Source organism: Podarcis melisellensis, assembly GCF_964234715.1.
Source record: "Podarcis melisellensis genome assembly, chromosome: 1".
NCBI lineage: Eukaryota > Metazoa > Chordata > Lepidosauria > Squamata > Lacertidae > Podarcis > Podarcis melisellensis.
The window spans coordinates 91,138,574-91,157,650 of NC_138528.1; the positions used below are offsets into that span (position 1 = coordinate 91,138,574).

The window sequence follows — 19,077 nt, forward strand, 5'->3', positions numbered from 1 at the left end:
GACTAAAATCAACATGCTGAACATTTTATTTTAGATGTGAATCGAGCCACTATCTTCTACACCCACATAATCGGCTTAGACCATACGATCGAAACCAGGGATGGAGAACCTGTGGTCCTTTTAAGTCCAGCTCCGATCATGTCTGACTATTGGCCACACTGGCTGGGGCTGTGAGGGGAGTTGGGAATTGGAAGCAATGTCATCTGGAAGCTCACAGGCTGCAAATAGGTCTATTCAGAACTAGATTCAAGTCATTTTAAATCACACTGATGGCATGTTTACAGCTAGGCAATTTGGAATGCAAACTCAAGCTCAACACAGAACACACCAACGTGTTTACACAAAATACTTTGGTCATTTGCAACCCATTTGGTGCCTGATCATCTGCTCTACAGATAAAGATCACTATTACGGGAAAGCAGGAACCCTGAAGCTGCCCATTTATAAGTAGTACCTGGACAGCAACCTGGTCTCAGCTTTCCTCACTGTGGTGAGATGTATAGTATTTTTAGTTAAATTGTACCATTTCTTTCTAAATTTGCATGTCCATGTACACAATTTTAATGCAAACCTATCCCCTTTTTTGTGAAGCAGATGACATCAATTTGGAAGGGGTAGCTAATGCCCAGGGAAGACAGATTCAGGATTCAAGATGACCTTAATGGTTTGGAGAACTGGGAACTGGGCCCAAAGTAACAGGAACAAACATAGTTGCACAAATATAAGACGTGGGACACTTGGCTTGTTAGTAGTGCATAAGAAAGGGATCTAGGGGTCTTAGTAGACCACAAGTTTCACATGAGTCAACAGTGTGATGCAGCAGCAAATAAAGATAATGCTGTTCTAGGCTGTATCAACAGTGCCCAATCAAGGGAAGTTATAGTACCACTCTATTCTGCCTTGGTTAGATCACAACAAGAGTACTGTGTCCAGTTCTGGGCACCACTTTAAGGAATGTGTGCAGTGGTCTAGAAACCAAGCCTTATGAGGAAAAGCTGAGGGAATTGGGTATGTTTAGCCTGGTGAAGAAGAGACTGAGAAGATAGCCATCTTCAAATATCTAAAGTGTTATCACATGGAAGACAGAGCAAGCTTCAAGTTACAAGAAAGGAGATTTTGACTAAACATCAGGAAGAACTTTTTGATGTTAAGAGCTGTTCAACAGTGGGACAGACTCCTTCGGGACGTGGCGGACTCTCCTTCCTTGGAGGTTTTAAAGCAGAGGTCGGATGGCCATCTGTCAGGTATGCTTTAGTTGAGACTCCTGCATTGTAAGGGGTTGGACTAGATGACTTTCAAGGTGCCTTCCAGTTCTAAAACTCTATGATTCTATGAACCTTCAAAGCTTAATTAGATTCAGTTTTAAATCTCTACAACACAGCTTCACTTTCTAGTCTAAATCCAGCAAACACAACAGAATCCCATTAGCCCACTAACTGCAGTCCCACCTCCTCTTCCTAGACATTCCATACTGAATATGTAAGGTGGAAACTCCAAAAAAACAAGCAAACGAAAACCAAAAACTTGTGCCCACAGAACACTGAATTGGGGCAGTAAAATTTAAGATGTAACCCTAAGACTGCAATACTTCCCTGAGAGTAAAGCCCCCACAGTAGAACTTACTTCCTAGTGAGTTCCATGCATAGGACTGGGCTGCACAGGAAACTTTTGTATTTAACTAAAACTAAATAGGTAGCACAAGACAGTTTGTTTAAAAGTTATCCCAGGCCAAAAAAGTCACGTAGGTTAAACAAAATCAAAAATATTAACCGAATAAGGCAATACATCTAAGCACAGTAAATAGCGTGTAATGATATTATCAGTATGAAGCTGTACCACTGCTTTTCTTAAGACCATACCAGGGAATATACTTTAGCATTTGATCAGCCTTGCCTGGAGGAAAAAGAATCTGAACATGAGTTGTTTTTCCCCCAGTCAAAAACATTTAAGTTGACACAATGTTTAAAGAACATACCTAAATTCAAATCCTACAAAAGTGGTGAATGGATCCATATGTGGGCAAATAAATGCTGTGCAATAGTATAAACTGCTTTGATAGGCTTTTGCAAACAGCACAGAGTTCTTTCCACGCTATACCAATGAATTAGGGGTGGTCAGAAGGCAGACTGGGATCTATTAGATTTCTGGATGATTTGCAGTAGCTTTTCAAAGATTTCTGACTCTCAAACTTTAACAACAGCAACAACAAAAACTGCTTCCCCCCTCCCCACAAAAGGACAGGCTGTTACTACAGTTCAAGGATTCTAACTCAGATGTAGATTTGCAGTTATATATTCAAGTCATCCCAGGGAATGGCTCATGGAGTATGGTAAATAACTGGCTCTGCTCCTTGATCCACTACTCTGCTCATGGTACTGGTTGGGGAATCTCAGGGTTCCAGTTAAAAAAAAAAATGAAGCCAGGTCTGCAAGCCTGAAGTCTGTCCATGCCAAAAGAAGTATATAAAAACAATTTTTTGACCTGCAGTCCATATACATTTCAAACAATTTTGTGAAGCAGAGAATCCCCCTGTTTGTATTGTGGGAAATTATCAGGGCAGAATGCCCAGTTTGAGCCACCTACTATCACACACAACAATGTTATGCATGCCTTTCCCCCTACTCTGAGTTTAAAAAATAAAATAACATCAGCCTGGACAGTCTGCAAGCCAGAGCAGAATAAAGGTGGAGGGGGGGACAGGGCGAGAGGGAGAGCACACACAGCCATTTAACCCTTTCCTCGCTTCTTATTTTCAAGACAAAATCTCCTACCCAAAGGTTTTTCACCTGCAGGGGGGAAGGCAAGAGATCACCACATCTTTACCTGTATCTCTGTTACTGAGGGTTAAAATGCCACTTTGGAAAGTTACTCTCACCAGAAAAAAATGGCTGCCTGATTTTCATTTGTAATAAAGGAATGGGGAGCAGAAGAATAAAAACACAGAACCCCACATGCTGTGTAGTTTGAGCCTTAAAGATCCACTGAAAGCAGGCCAATGTGAAAAGCAGGCCATGAAAAGGCAGCAACAGCAAAATGCTTGCAACATAGCAAGCCTGGGCTAAACGTCAATGGCTGCTACAAATATAAACATAATGCCCACAATGTCAATTTCCATGACTACTTATGCATGCTCTGGGAAGGTGAAAATAACCATTCATTAATAAATTATTAAAATGTCTTCTAGTTCACATTTAGGATTACATTTCACGTACAGCACTTATAAATGTGAATAATTAAGTGGCATAGAAATGGCATGCATAAATAAATAAATCTGTTTAGCACCGTATAACTTTGCACTTGACGTACCTGAGCTGTATTTCATACTGCCCAATATGAGAAGGCTGTACATTTCTTATAATCAATGTGAAGATGTCTTCATTTTGCAGGAATTCACATCCTGCTCCTGGCATCACTTCCTGCCCATCTTTGAACCAATGAACCATGGGGAAAGGATCTCCAGCAATGGCACAGGAAATAAGGACATTCTGCCCAGCTTCTGCTATCACTGATCTTGGCTTGCTAATGAACCATGGCTGAATGCCATCCTGAGGCTCTGGAAGAAAAATAAAGAAAAAAGAAAAAGCTGAAAGAAGTAATGGAGGTGGGTGTGATTCAAAATATAAACAGCTAAGTGGATTAACTCAACCTGAAGTTACTATCTTAGGATTCACATTAATTTACTGTATTTACATCACATTAATTTACATTTCTTCTTTTGTACACAGCATAGGTGCTTCATCATCCAGGGAGAGAGCTATCCTATGTGCATAAAGTCATAGTCTAGCCCAGAATCAAAGTTCTTCTCCTCTCAAACCAACACTGGAAACTCTGGTACCCATTCTAACCCAAACAACATTAAGCCTTGATGGATCTGAGACCAGGATCCATCTGGCTCAGCAAAGTCTCATCAGCATTTGAACACCAATTTGACTCTCTCACACTATTGCAGAACATCATATTGGGCCATGACTGAAACTAGTTGTTCAGGAGTGCACCTGTTAGAATTACTAAGGTAGAAACAGTTACAGATAGGTAGCCGTGTTGGTCTGCCATAGTCAAAACAAACAAACAAAAAAAATCCTTCCAGTAGCACCTTAAAGACCAACTAAGTTAGTTCTTGGTATGAGCTTTCGTGTGCATGCACACTTTTTCAGATACACAGAAGGTAGAAGCACAATGAGTTAAGTAAAAAATATAGAAATAGAAATTCTTATGCACATGAAAATTTCCTTCTTTCCTTTTTCTTCCTTTCTCCATTTTTTCCTCCTTTCAGGCAAAGGAGATGAACCCACCTGCTGGCCATTACCACAGTGGTTGTATAAAATAATTCATTTAGGAATTTTGCCTTCTTGTCTGTCCTTTCAAAGGTTGACCACCGGTAGAGAACACCTATGTCAAAAGACCAGAAGTGCTATCCTCATTTGAATTACTTTCCACTACCACTTTGGGAATATCCAAAGGGTTAAACTCTCCATTTCAGAATCTTAATGCTGTTAATCCTCAGGTTGCTGGTTCCTTTCTTATATTCAGAGGAACTAAGGAATGGGAAAAGTCAACATCTGAAATGTTATGAAAATCAAACATAGGCACCTGAAGTTCTGAACAGCAACTCACAACACTGAAGCAAAAACTATTTGGGATTGCACATAATTAAGTCAATGGAGGGAAATAAAGCTTGGGGCCTTAGCTAAGGGTATCTTCCTTTCTTCTAGTAGTGAGCACAGCCATAACAGGGAGATTTATCTAGGGAGAATCAGCCTTCTTTTAAGGGCTTGTTTGTATTTGCAGATATCCACTATTTTTATGATCCTAGCAATAAAAGCCAGAAGAATGTCTGGCTTCTGAACAAGTTTTCCAAGGGTCCAAAGTTTAAGTTAGGAAAAACAACAACATGAATTTAAGTGCCATTTAACAGAATTATTGCATGGCCTCTAGTATAGGGACAGTAAAGAACAATATATTTGCTTGTAGACCAATTTTTATTTCCATTGTGTCTAAGAAAATTTACATACTACTTGATTGTATAAAAAAATCCTCAAGTGATTTACAAGAAGAAGAGGAGAAAAGCACACTTCTTTCTGTTGGCGGTGCCCTACCCCGCTCACTCTGCTTGCCTGCTCATTCGCACACTATCTCCCAAACCAAGCAGTGGCAGCTCCTGGAGGAGAGCAGGAAGGCTTGTAAAGTGTGAGCCACACTCATCTGCCTGCCTCCAGTTACATTCTGCTTGTCCCTGCTTGCTCACCTATCTGCCTCCACCTCCTGCCTGCTGTTCTGTCCTCATGGTGCAGTCGCCATGGCCATGTATCAGCAGCCACACGAACTGCAGTGTGATGGCATTTTTCCTTACAAAAATATAGCATGGTGATATAGTGGTCTATAAATATTTTTATAAATAAAATATTTTCAACAAGCATCATCCATGCAGTTACCTTACCGAGCACTCCTTTTAACTCCTCTTTCCCCTCTGATACTGATGCAGAGTTTGCTTTGGTTTCCCTATTTGCATTTTTCTGTCCACAAAAAATTCATGGCAATCACTCATTGTGCTCCTTAGTGGCTTGGCTACACTTCCCTTTTGGATTAGTTCCTCATGCTCACTTACGATAATATCAAGGCTGTTTCCGTATAAGCTGGGCCAAGCAGATTTCCAGAAATTTTTAACTTTAAAGCCTAAAGAAATACTTGATCCTGTCAACCATGGTGAAATTGAACACCTCCAATAATACTGTGTTACTCCCCACCCTATCATCCATCCATCCATCCATCCATCATCTATATTGTTACTTTATCCACAAAGGAGAGGATCCACAAGGAAGAGACATAACAGTGATACAGATGAATGCAGACTGTAACTTGATCTTAAAATGCCATATTAATTGTTGACAGTCTGCTAAGTTTCTTGAAGTGTAAGAAAAGTGTGGCTGGATCAGACCAAAGGCCCATCTAGTCCATCATCCTGATCTCACAGTGGCCTACCACAGGCAGGACACAAGCATAATAACAATTTCCTCCTAATGCTCCCCAGCAAATGAAATTCAGAGGTATGCTGTTTCTGGTACTGAAGATACTGTCTTATCCCTGGCTAGCTTTCCAAAAATTTTGCAGAAGCAATCTACAACCTTTACATACATCCTTATATTCTGATTTTATACTCTGCTATACTTTTCCTAGTTTGGAGATTAGATTCTTAAATACGCAGAATTATTGAGAAAGTTATACAGAAAATGAAACCACAAAGGGAAAGTTTGAATTCTCTCCTCTCTCTTTGAAACTGTCATTCATCGGGTACAGCAGAATGCTTTCCTGTGTCATTGTCACAAATGCTAAATAATGCTGAGGAGGACAGAAAAGAATGATTACCTTGTACAGTTAGTGTTGCTTCAGTCTGAATTTCTCCTAAGTCATTCCAAGCCTCACAGGTGTACTTTCCAGTATCCTCAGGGAATACCTCCTGGATATACAGGCTATATTCATTCCCCTTCTTCTCAAAATGAAAATCCTCCGTTTCCTGGATTTCTTTCCCATTGTGCAGCCAAATTATTTCAGGAGGCGGGTTAGCTGAGCCACAACAAAACACAAGGCTTTGAGATAAACCATAAGCAACAACGGAAGCGTGCGAGCTATTCTACTAGGCCAACTGCAGTCATGAGATAAGGAGGAACAAACAACTCACTTTGACTTCCTTTTGCATAGGTTTTTAAAATAGACCTATTCTCAGCTACATTCAGGTAGCTCAAAATTACACTGAGGGCATATTGCATATAATGGCACTTAGGTTTAGCTATTTAACAACCCTCCTGCTGTCCTATGCTTTCCTGTGAATCCAGGAGCCACAAGGCTCTGCACCATCTTTCATCTCTTATCCTCGGCTCTACTTCCCCCATACTAGGATGGCCATGTGTACTTCTTTACAGGAGGCAGTCCTCTATTGAAAGATCAGTGAGAGGACAGTTCACTATTTGATGGTGTCCTCTATTTGAAGGGTTGTCCAGTCCAGCTGCTGAATATCGATAAAGAATCCCATGAAGGAGGGGCCCTGAAGTAGTCCATTCTCAGTCTGCATCCAGACAGCAGGCTGAGCAGGCACACAGCTCACCTGACAACAGATTCTCCGTCCCTCTGTATTGTTATTTTTATTTACATTATAATATTTATTTCTAAATTTGCATCTATCCATGTACATTAATTTATGCAAATCTGTCCTTGAGAAGGGGTGATGCACATATTGCAGTCCTGCCCTTCTTATGGAAATGTCTGCAGCAAAATCTATATAATAGCATATACAGAAGTAGCATGTAGCCTCTTTTTTGTGCTTTCCTCATTATGGAATTGTCAGATTCCAGCCTACTTTACAGTCCCATGGTAAACAATGATACCCCCCCCAAAAAAAAACCCTTCCACTTCCTCTGCAGTCGCACATGCACCCACATAAAGACATCCACAATTCTGGTTTTCCAAAGCACACTAGATGTAATAAACGCCAGATAAAGATTTCTCTATAGCCTCCTTTTTACACATTTTAAATGACTCTTCCCCACTCCGCAGACAGTGGCTGGAAATACCATCCACTGCACTTTCTTTAAACTCTATCTGTTCCATGCAGATGGAAGAAGGGTTTATATGGATTTTTTTTTGTACTTTCCACTGGGCTGTGGGTGGGTTACAGCACTGGCCTTAAAACATACCATATGTGGCAGATAATGCCCCAGTGCAAACTAAAATTAAAACCCCAGCCACACAAAACATATTGTCTGAAAGGACCCTATTGTCTGCCTAATCTTTGAAGTCTTAGGATGGGTTAAGAGCAAAATATGTTTAAAATAAGCAAATTTCTTGAAGATATGCATGAAATTTCCTGGCTAGGACAAGCCTCCCTAAATGTTGACTTTCCAAATGTTAGAAGGAAAAACTGGGATATAAAAAAGTGCCTAGAAACCAGAAGGAGAAACTGCTGGGTTAAAGTAGCCTTGTCAAACCTCAAAACAGGTGACCATGATCCATTAATAAGCACTGGCTCTTACCCGAAACTTCTACTGTCATAATCACTTGGCTTCCATCCATCACCTTGAGGTCACTTAGGCCTTTTAGGAAGATTGGAGGGAAGGTTTTGTTGACTGGGGCAGGATGTGCTCTTTGAGGTTTATTTCTGCTCTTCTTTTCTGCTTGAACAAACAAGACAACAGTTCAAATTAGGAAAGACTTGTACAAAGTAATAAACTGCTTTTTAATTGGAACAAAAACGGAATAGGACAGGGACCATTTCCAATGAAAAAAAAAGGCCATTGCTATTGTTGATCCAGCAGCAAGAGGCAGTTGTATGGAACAGAGGGTTTTCTTTCTGAAACAGAAAACAGCCCCCTAATATATTTTTCTGTTGAAAATTCTTTGTTTTTTTTTTATAAAAATGCAATCTTGACTAAAGCTGTGCATCTTTTTCTATCATACTTAATTTTTTTTGCCTTAAATTCAAATAATGTGGGAAAGAGAGAGAGAGAAAACCGGAGGGTGGGAGGACTTTTTTTAGGAGGGTGTAGCTTTCCCCTTTTTATTAGGCCTTTTACAACAGCTTTTATTTACCAAAGCTTTTTGCTTCCATTGAGAGGTATAGGAGGGAAATATACAATGCCAGTTCCAGGGCTGGCATAGTCCTGCCACTGCTCCAGGGGCACATCAGTGAAACAAAATGATTTGGATTCTGTGGATCCACAACCTCTTCCAGGGCATTCCTAGCAAATCCCCAGCACAGCTAGTTTTTGTCATCTCAAAGTAGGAGAAGCACTAGCTGCAGACCTTTTGGAAGCTGCAGGGAGGAGGATTCCAAGGTTAGAGTTCCCTTTTCAAGGAAGGACCTCTCTCGCCACCTTCAGCTAGGAGAGACCTGAAATATCCTGTTTCCCCCGAGACAATCACTGAGGAATCATAGGATTGTGCCTTGTGAGTATATACTTATAACAATATGAACAGCCACAACAAAGAAAGTTGCTCTCAGAAAACTACAATAGTCATGGTTGCTGTGGCATGGCGGGTGGGGGGTGGGACACCCACCCACACCAGCATGATCATGCAAATCCCCTTCGGGAAGCAAGGTTGCCTGTGGTCTCTGGCTGAAATTGAATGCTTTTGCCAGCTCCTTTTTATTTTGTAGTAACAGGAAGGAGGGAAGTGGAGGGCTAACCCAAATCTACAGCCTTTAGAACACAATCCTACATAGAGCAATAGCAAGCCCTGCAAATACTTAAGAAAATGTTTCCTTGATTGCATAATACTCTTCCTTAACACTAACTATATTCACATTATGAGGGGGAGAGAGGTTTAAAATTCCCAATCAGAAGAGCTAAATTCTATTATTAGGTCAATTTGGTTCTAATCTTTAACCGATGTTCAGGTTGAAAAAATATGAATTCCAGACATGGTCTATGTCAGGGAACTGACATCTAAAGCGCCGGAGGCGCAAAGGCTCACTGAGGGTGAGAGAGCAGTAGCAGCGGAAGAGGGAACCAGTAGAGGGCGAGCAAGAACTCCAAGGGAAAGTGAGTCGGAGGGATGGCTCAGAGACGCTTCAAGCGAAACCAGTGGGGAGGTCTCAGGACCTCCTATAGGGACACCCACACCTCGACGGAAACTGTCACGCCGAGAGGCCAGACGACGTGTTTCCGTTAAGGAGCTTTTATGTTGGAAACGTTTCCGAAAGCAGCCACTTTCGGATTCTACTAGTGATTGACGCAGCCATGCTGGAGGGGCTCCGTCACAGGCAGAGGTTTGAAAGCCTGATCAAACTCTGAGGGACTTGCATTTTACGCACAAGCAGCTCATCGTCCCATCACAGCAATCCGAAAGTCTCCGAAAGCCAGCTTGTGCAGGGAGAAGCATCATGAGCAATCCAGCCGGAACCGGGGAAGCAGGAGCAGCTGGAGGAGGTCCAAGCCTGGAAGAAAGGTACAGGGCGTTGGAGATCCAGTTGGCGCTGCAAACGGCGAGGCTTGAGGAGAGGAGGGCTCAGGATGCAGAAAAGGGAAAGGAGAAAACCACCCCGCTCGCCAGAAAGGTGCCAGGATTGGTGCAGAAATTCGGGGGGGATCCCAGGAACTATCATGCCTTTAGAACAGAGATGCAATACGCTCTAAACTTGCAGTTTGATGACTTCCCCGATGAGGAATCGCGAGTGGCGTATGTGATTGGCCATCTCGAATCCGGGGCGAAAGATTGGGTTAGACCCCTGATGGCAGCGAATAATGAGATCTTAAAGGACACGAGGAAGTTTTTTCGTGCCATGGACCTGATGTTTTCCAGCGATATTGAGCAGGGGGTGGTGCGAAGGCAGTTAATGGCTTGCCAGCAAGGAAGCAGATCTGTCCGTGAGTACTGGACTGAATTTACCATGTTGATTCACAAATTGGGGTGGGACCTATCGGCGGAGCCCATCCAAATGCTTTTCGAAGAGGGGCTTTCTTCAACCGTCAAAGATGAGCTTTCCCGGGGCCCCAGGGCGGAGTCTATGGACCAGTTAACCAAATCTGCGCTGGCCATAGGAGCGCGCCAGGAGGCGAGGGCTATGGAAAAGCGGGAAGGGAAAGGAGACCGTTGGAGGGAGTTCCGCATTCCAGACATTCCAGAGCCACCTTTCCCGCCGGCAGAGCCGATGGAAGTTGGAACAGCGCGGGCGCGCGCAGTTTCAAATCCCAGTGAAGGGCGGAAAAAGGAGGGAAAGAGCGCCAAGAGATGTTATCTCTGCCAACAGCCAGGGCACTTTGCCAGAGTTTGCCCACAAAGAAAGGAATGGCAAGGGATGGCAGGAGCTGTTGGGGGAAAGGAAGAGGAAGGCAAGGAGCAAGTAAAAGCCAACGCCTGGCTGCCACCGTTGGGGCACAGCAGCCAGGCCAAAGAGCAATGAAAGTGCCCATGCCAGAACCCCCCAGACCCGCTTTAGTGATAGAGGTGTTACTAGAACTGCCAAACGGACACCCACTAAAGGTCAAGGCGCTTTTGGATTCAGGCAGCTCCTGTAATTTCATGAGTAAGGAGTTTGCAGCTGAGCACCAGATACAGACTATCCCTTTAAGTAACCCCTTGCAGGTGACTACGATTGACGGCAGAGAGCTGTTGGGGGGAGAAGTTAGCCAACAGACTGTCCCGATGATAATGAGAGTGGCAAGGCACACCGAACAGATAGCGTTTAATGTGGCCATCCTGGGAGGAGCGCCCATCATTTTGGGGATGAGCTGGCTGGCGCTACACGATCCGCTAGTGGGCTGGCATCAGAGGGTGGTCTCCTTTGGGTCAGCGCATTGCCTAGAACACTGCAAGGAGGGGAAGGTCTCGGGAGGAGACAGAGTCACCCTAGCGGGGATGGAAGTGATGGACAAAGGGAAGGTGCCCCCGCAATACGCAGATCTGAGCAACGTATTCAGCGAAAGGGAAGCAGACAAACTGCCACCGCATAGACCCTTTGACTGTCAAATCAACCTACTCCCAGGGGCCCAACTCCCAGTAGGCAAGCTGTACGCCATGTCAGACAGGGAGATGCAGGAGCTGAGGGAGTTCATTGACAAAAACTTGAAGCGAGGTTTCATCAGAGAGTCCCGAGCGGTGGGGGGCAGCCCAGTGTTTTTTGTGGACAAAAAGAACACAGACAAACCGAGACTGGTGTGTGACTTCAGGGCCCTCAATGCAGTGTCGGAGCCCCTGGCTTTCCCTATGCCCCGAATTGATGACATTTTGACCAGAGTAAGGAAGGGAAAGATTTTTACAAAACTGGACCTGCGGGGGGCGTACAATCTGATACGCATAAGGAAGGGAGATGAATGGAAGACCACCATGTTTACCCCGTTGGGAGCCTTTGAATACCTCGTTATGCCCTTCGGTCTACAAGGGGGCTCCGCGTGTTTTCAAGCTTTTATAAACCACGTTCTGGGACCTTTGCTCTACAAGAATTGTGTGGCCTTTTTAGACGACGTGTTGGTGTATTCGGAAAATGAGGAACAGCATGTGAGGGACGTTCGAGAAGTGTTGGGCAGGCTGCAAGCCAACCAGCTGTGGGTGAAACTGGAGAAGTGCCAGTTTCATACCAAGGAGGTGGAATTCCTGGGGTACCGCTTGTCAGACAAGGGATTGGCCATGGATCCAGGCAAGGTCCAAGCGGTACTGGAATGGAAGACACCGAAGACCAAGAAGGACGTGCAAAGATTCTTGGGATTTGGGAACTTTTATCGGAAGTTCATCAAGAACTTTGCCCACTTGACGGCGCCCATCACCGACTGTCTCAGCAGCAAGAAGAAATTTGTTTGGACGGCAGAGGCGGATCGAGCCTTTGAAGAACTGAAAAGGGCTTTCGCCTCGGAAGAACAACTTCTGCATGTGGATTTACGAAAACCCATGAGAGTGGAAACAGATGCATCCGACCGGGCGGTAGGGGCGGTCCTTCTTCAACCGGGGAGGAGTGCGTCGGAGTGGAGACCGTGTGCCTTCTTCTCGCGGAAGCTGAATAAGTCCGAGAGGAATTACACGGTGTATGACAGGGAACTACTTGCCATTCACGAAGCATTCCGGAGGTGGAGACATTTATTAATTGGGGCACAACACAAGGTGCAAGTGTGCACCGACCACAAAAATTTAGAGTATTGGAGAACAGCTCGAGTGCTCAACCAACGACAAGTGAGATGGGCACAGGAATTCTCCAAATTTAACTTTGAGATTTGTTATGTGCCAGGCCCAGAAAACGTCAGGGCGGACGCGCTCTCACGCAAACCAGAATATTGGGAAGGGGAGGGGGTGATCGAAGAGAGACATGTCATCCCGGAGGACCGCTGGGTGTGTGGGGCGGCGATGGTGGGGCAACGAGAACTGGTGGAGGAAACGGAAAATGATGAATATGCCCAGGATAAGCTCAGAGGTCTCAGGGGGGAGGGCGAGAGCCCCGGAGGTTTTGAGGAAAGAAATGGGGCATTGTATTACAAAGGGGCACTGTATATACCCGAAGGTGAATTGAGGGGGAGAGTACTCAAGCAGTTGCATGATAGCCCCACGGCGGGACATTTTGGGCAACACAAGACCATGTGGTTGGTTACCAGGGAATTTTGGTGGCCTAAGGTGAGGGAAGATGTAAGGGAGTATGTAAGAGGGTGTGACCAATGTCAGCGAGCCAAAGGGGAAAGAAGGGCGCCGGCAGGGTTATTAGAACCTTTACCCACACCAGAACGGCCTTGGGAAGCGATATCAATAGATTTTATGACGGATCTGCCAAGGTCCAAGGGGAAAACAGCCATCATGGTAGTAGTAGACCTGTTAACTAAGATGTGCCACTTTGTAGCATGCTCACATGCAGTCACAGCGGAAGAAACGGCGAAGTTGTTTGTGGAACATATCTTTAGGTTGCACGGGGCTCCCTCGAGGGTGATCTCAGATCGAGGCAAACAATTTACTTCCAGGTTCTGGAGGAAGCTCATGAGCTTGTTACACGTGGAAGTCAATTTTTCAACTGCCCGGCACCCTGAAACCAACGGGCAGGCGGAAAGGGCAAATGGCATTCTTCAACAATATCTTAGGTGTTATGTCAATGACAGAGAGAACGATTGGGTCGAAAAGTTGGCGTTGGCAGAATTTGCCTACAATAATGCGGAGAATGTGTCCACAGGGATGAGTCCCTTTTTGGCTAATTACGGGTGTCACCCCAGGGCATTTCCAGGGGAAGGAGGGGAGAGATGGAGCGTCCCAGCGGCTGAACATTTTGTAGAAGAGATGGAAGCCATCCATCAGCAGCTCCAGCTCAACTTAGAAAGGGCTAAGGCACAATATAAGAAGCAGGCAGACAAGAACAGAAGGGAAGGTGAAACCATAAGGGTGGGGGATCAAGTGTGGTTGTCAACCCAAGGGTTGCCGTTCAAAGGGGGTTGTAAGAAACTGAGGCCCAGAAGATTGGGACCCTTTGAGGTGATTCAGCAGGTCAACCCGGTAGCTTTCAAACTCCGATTACCCAATCACATGAAATTGCACCCAGTGTTCCACAGGTCGTTACTGTCACCATACAGGGGAGGAGGTGAAGGGGAGCACGTCAGGGGACCAGCCTTGGAAGAGAGGGAACGCCGCAACCATGTAGCGGAAATCCTCGATTCCAGGTGGAAGGGAAATCAGGTGGAGTATTTAGTGGCGTGGGAAGGGGAACCGGAGTCAGAAAACACCTGGGTAAGTGCGCAGGAAGTCAATGACGAGGTTTTAACAGAAACGTTCCATCAAAGGTTCCCGAGGAAACCTCAGCCGATAGCAAGGTTTAGGAGGGAGTATTTCGGCACCACCGATGAGGAAGAGGAAATGGAAGGGTTCGCGGAGTCGGAGTTGGAAGAGGGAGTGGACTCTGATGACGAAGAGTACCTAGAGAGTAGGAACAGCAACAAGTGGAAGGAAGTGTTCGCGACGTCGGAAGATGAGGGAGGTTCTTTCAAGGGTTTTACCTCCTCACCGCCAGTAGGAGAGGAGACGGGAGGGGGTGAAGGGGGCCCTGGAGGGGAGGTGGATGTCAGGGAACTGACATCTAAAGCGCCGGAGGCGCAAAGGCTCACTGAGGGTGAGAGAGCAGTAGCAGCGGAAGAGGGAACCAGTAGAGGGCGAGCAAGAACTCCAAGGGAAAGTGAGTCGGAGGGATGGCTCAGAGACGCTTCAAGCGAAACCAGTGGGGAGGTCTCAGGACCTCCTATAGGGACACCCACACCTCGACGGAAACTGTCACGCCGAGAGGCCAGACGACGTGTTTCCGTTAAGGAGCTTTTATGTTGGAAACGTTTCCGAAAGCAGCCACTTTCGGATTCTACTAGTGATTGACGCAGCCATGCTGGAGGGGCTCCGTCACAGGCAGAGGTTTGAAAGCCTGATCAAACTCTGAGGGACTTGCATTTTACGCACAAGCAGCTCATCGTCCCATCACAGTCTACTTCAAAAGAAAGTAAAGAAACACGAAAAATGAGGCTTTAAAAAGCTTCTGATAAGAGCATATTAACAGATATGTCTTCACATACTCAATGAGTGCTATTATAAACATACATGCAATAATGCAACTTACTTAAGACAATTTTATAATGAACAGCTTTAAGCTAGTTGACAGATAAAACACCTGTACCATAGGTTATTCAGTCTTATTGTACTCAACAAAAGGGAAAACACAACTTCTGCATTGCTTAACCTTTTGAGATCACTTAATGCAATAACACATTTTATCTCTTTCTTATTTATTCAGAATCTATATACCTACCCCATTCAGGCAACTATTTCATACACCTAATGCCACAATATAAAGTCATTAAAGATACTACAGGGCTCTTAGTCATCTCTTCTGCTACCAAAACAAATATCCTCTGTGATTCTTCTGGACCTGTCAGCAGCCTTCGACATGGTCGATCATGAACTCCTGGACCACCGCCTTGCCGACGTGGGAATCCAGGGCACAGTCCTTCAATGGCTGCGCTCGTTCCTCTCTGGTCGGGGACAGAGGGTGGCACTTGGGGGGGAATTGTCATCGCGCCACTCCTTGGTGTGTGGAGTGCCTCAGGGTGCGATTCTCTCCCCGATGCTTTTTAACATCTTTATGCGCCCCCTTGCCCAGCTTGTCCGGAGTTTTGGGCTGGGTTGCCATCAGTATGCCGATGACACCCAACTCTATCTGTTGATGGACGGCCATCCTGACTCGGCCCCAGATACACTGACCAGATGTCTGGAAGCTGTGGCTGGATGGTTACGTGGGAGCCGGTTGAAGTTAAATCCTTCTAAGACAGAGGTCCTCTGGCTGGGACGGAGCGATATGGGACTGAGGGGGCAACTCCCATCTCTTGCGGGGGTGCAATTAGTGCCAACATCGTCCGTTAAGAGTTTGGGTGTAATCTTCGATAACTCCCTCTCTATGGAGGCGCAGATTACAGCTATAACAAAGGCGGCATTTTTCCATCTCCGCCAAGCTAAGCAGTTGGCTCCTTATCTCTCTCGCCCTGACCTAGCCACTGTGATCCACGCGACGGTCACCTCCAGACTGGATTATTGTAACTCGCTCTACGTGGGGCTGCCCTTGAGACTGACCCAGAAACTCCAGCGGGTGCAGAATGCCGCGGCGAGACTCCTTACGGGGTCTTCGCTGCGAGATCATATCCATCCGGTATTATACCAGCTGCACTGGCTCCCGGTGGAGTACAGGATCAGGTTTAAGGTGCTGGTTCTCACCTTTAAAGCCCTATACGGCCTAGGACCCTCGTACCTACGGGACCGCCTCTCCTGGTATGTCCCACAGAGAAATTTACGGTCTGCAAATAAAAACATCCTAAAGATCCCAGGCCACAGAGAGGTTAGGCTGGCCTCAACCAGAGCCAGGGCCTTCTCGGACGCGGCTCCAATCTGGTGGAACGCTCTGTCACAAGAGACTAGGGCCCTGCGGGACCTGACATCTTTCCGCAGGGCCTGCAAGACAGAGCTGTTCCACCAGGCCTTCGGTCAGAGCGCAGCCTGACCCCCCCTCCTCTGGCAATCGGCAATCTACACAGAATTTGCTTGATGGTTGCCATTAATTTGATTTTAATTTGATTTACTTAATTTTTATAATGAATGTTTTTAGAATGTCGGATTATTTTGATTGTTAGCCGCCCTGAGCCCAGCTCCGGCTGGGGAGGGCGGGATATAAATAAAATTTATTATTATTATTATTATTATTATTATTATTATTATTATTATTTATGGAAAAAAGTATGTTTTCACTAAGCATTCATTATTCCTTAGTCTGTCCTGGATGTATTAACCTGGGAATATTCCTACTAGCAGTTTCCCAACTGTGCCCTGTATAAAACTCTTCACCTTAATGGATATGTCCATAACTTTCTCTTTTTAATTAAGTGGGATACATGCCATCCAAAATGCTTTGAGGATTAAATTATCCTCTTATTCATATCTAGACATGGTTATACAAAGGGCCAGCAAGAGGATTTGATCCAAATCTCTAGATCAGTAACAGAATCTTAATCTCACTGTGACACAATCTAGGTTTCAAAGAACAGAAAATTGAAGGACTACTTAACATCAGCTACTCTGAGTTGAGGGGCAGCAAACCCAAACCCAGTTTCCTGGGTGTAAGCACCACTGACTTCAGTGGGACTTGCTTTTGAAGTAGACATGTATAAAATACTTCCAAAGCTCTAAACATACACAGAACTTGGCAAAATTATGTAACCAATGCCAGAAGACTAGTAGAAAAAGCTCCCATTGGCTTTTATTAAATTCTACAACATGCAGTTGGTAAATTCTTATTGACACAAAAAACTCGATTATTTGTACATGCATGTCTTCCTTCTGGTTTTAATCCTATCCCTTCAGATCTTTCAAAAGCTGCAATGACACAAGATTCAGATTTCAAATGGGGGAAATGAGAAGCAGCACTTCCAATTACTGGTCTAAAAAGAGCCATGCTTAGTTTGAGAGATTAGAAAAGAGAAAAAAATCCCATATCCTTTTTTAAAAAAACAATAAAGGCACACATTCACAATTAATTTCCACACAACATTTCATTTTATATAATGTAGTAACTTGGATCTGAATGAAGAGGTCCAGCACTTCATTTGTGTGGGCATTATCACTGCAAGTCACACAAACTATGCTTCATGGATGAGCTCCACAGAGATTAAAGTTTTCAAGTGCTTCCTTCTGAAAACAGTTTTCCACGTTTGGAAGTGAGGCTCATCATGCAGAGAAAATGCAGCCTGCGTTCAATCTTAATTGACCTAACAGCATGACTTACACTAAAGTTTCCCAGGACCTTCAGTTTGATGTTTGCTACAAAACCAGAAGTGCAAGTAGTATCACCAAGAAAATGCCCAGCTGAAAGGAAACTGACTCATGTGCTAACTCCAAGATCCCCGTGGTCTATCCCTCTGGGAATCAATGCAAAAAGGAATGCATGAACATGACCACACAGCCTTCCTCCCCATTCAAATATCCAGTGTGAATGCACCTTTTTTTACTTAGCCTAACACTAACACTGTGCATTTTTCACAGTAGAAGAGTAAAAATAAAACAATAAACTTGGGTGGGGGGGGGGAGGAGAGAAACTATTCAATTTTCTGGTATTTATTTTACTTTTGAAGAACATTTCATGCTGTAATTAGCACTCTGAGTCAAAGTGCAAATCACCCACATATCACAAATTTAACTAGTAGCCAATCCACAAAAGAGTGCTGTTGTCATGATTAACGAAATGGTTAATCTAGCCACATAACCTACTAATGATGGACTTTCTGTTTAGGGGATGTGTGACAGGAAATGGGCTCTATTCAACTATGTTATATTCAGAGTAGACCCACTGAAATCAACGAACCAAGCTCATGAATAGGACCAACAGTAGATGCAACCCATTCTTTCTACTACCATAGTCCAAGAAGCGACACCAAGAAGCAGCCTAGATGTTTTGAATTCACCAGTAGGGAAAGTTGCTGTTGCACTCAGGTCCTCCTTGAAGGCTTCCCATGGCCACCTGGCTGACCACTGTGAGAACAAGTAACCTGGACTAGATGGGCCCTTGGCCTAATCCAGACATATTCTTCTCATGTTCTTAGGAATTCTTATAAATCCTAATTATCATCATTGTACAAAGTTCATCTCACATATTTCCACAAAAGCCCTTCAAAGGGCCCTTGCATGCTTAGCCTACCAGATGACTGCATAGCCCCTTCTGTTCCATCTACCAGTCTGTGCTGATGATGGTTAACTTAGTAGTTAAGCATTCAATTACATGAGACCATCCCTTAACCCATATCTAGAGAAGTGCTGTTCTATGACTTGCAACTTCTATGGTTTCACAAAATCTGTTCCTATGACTTTGGGGTGCATATTGGCAACACATGGTTTATGGGCATATCTCCACTGAAAGTAGTCACTCGTCATTCTCTTATAGTCATTATTAAGTACACTAAAATGGTATCCAAACTGTATGGGGAAGGACTGGTTGTTGTTGTTGTTGTTGTTGTTGTTTAGTACAGCTACCCTTCCCCATGCCCTCTATTTTATCCACGGAACAAAAGATAACATAATCACAGTACTGATTTATCTCAACAGCCT

General features: G+C 44.6%; 1 protein-coding gene across 6 annotated transcripts in view; it reads right to left on the bottom strand.

The window, feature by feature from the left end:
• Positions 1-19,077, bottom strand: part of MYLK (myosin light chain kinase) — a 184,857-nt gene that overhangs the window by 69,595 nt on the left and 96,185 nt on the right. For 5 of the 6 annotated variants that reach the window (XM_081924640.1, XM_081924641.1, XM_081924639.1 and 2 more), the window contains 3 exons: positions 8,025-8,165; positions 6,364-6,561; positions 3,307-3,553 (listed from right to left, as the gene is read on the bottom strand). In XM_081924640.1, coding sequence (XP_081780766.1) covers positions 3,307-3,553; positions 6,364-6,561; positions 8,025-8,165 — 586 coding nt within the window. The remainder of the gene's footprint in view (positions 1-3,306; positions 3,554-6,363; positions 6,562-8,024; positions 8,166-19,077) is intronic. The other variant, XM_081924638.1, reaches the window with a different exon arrangement.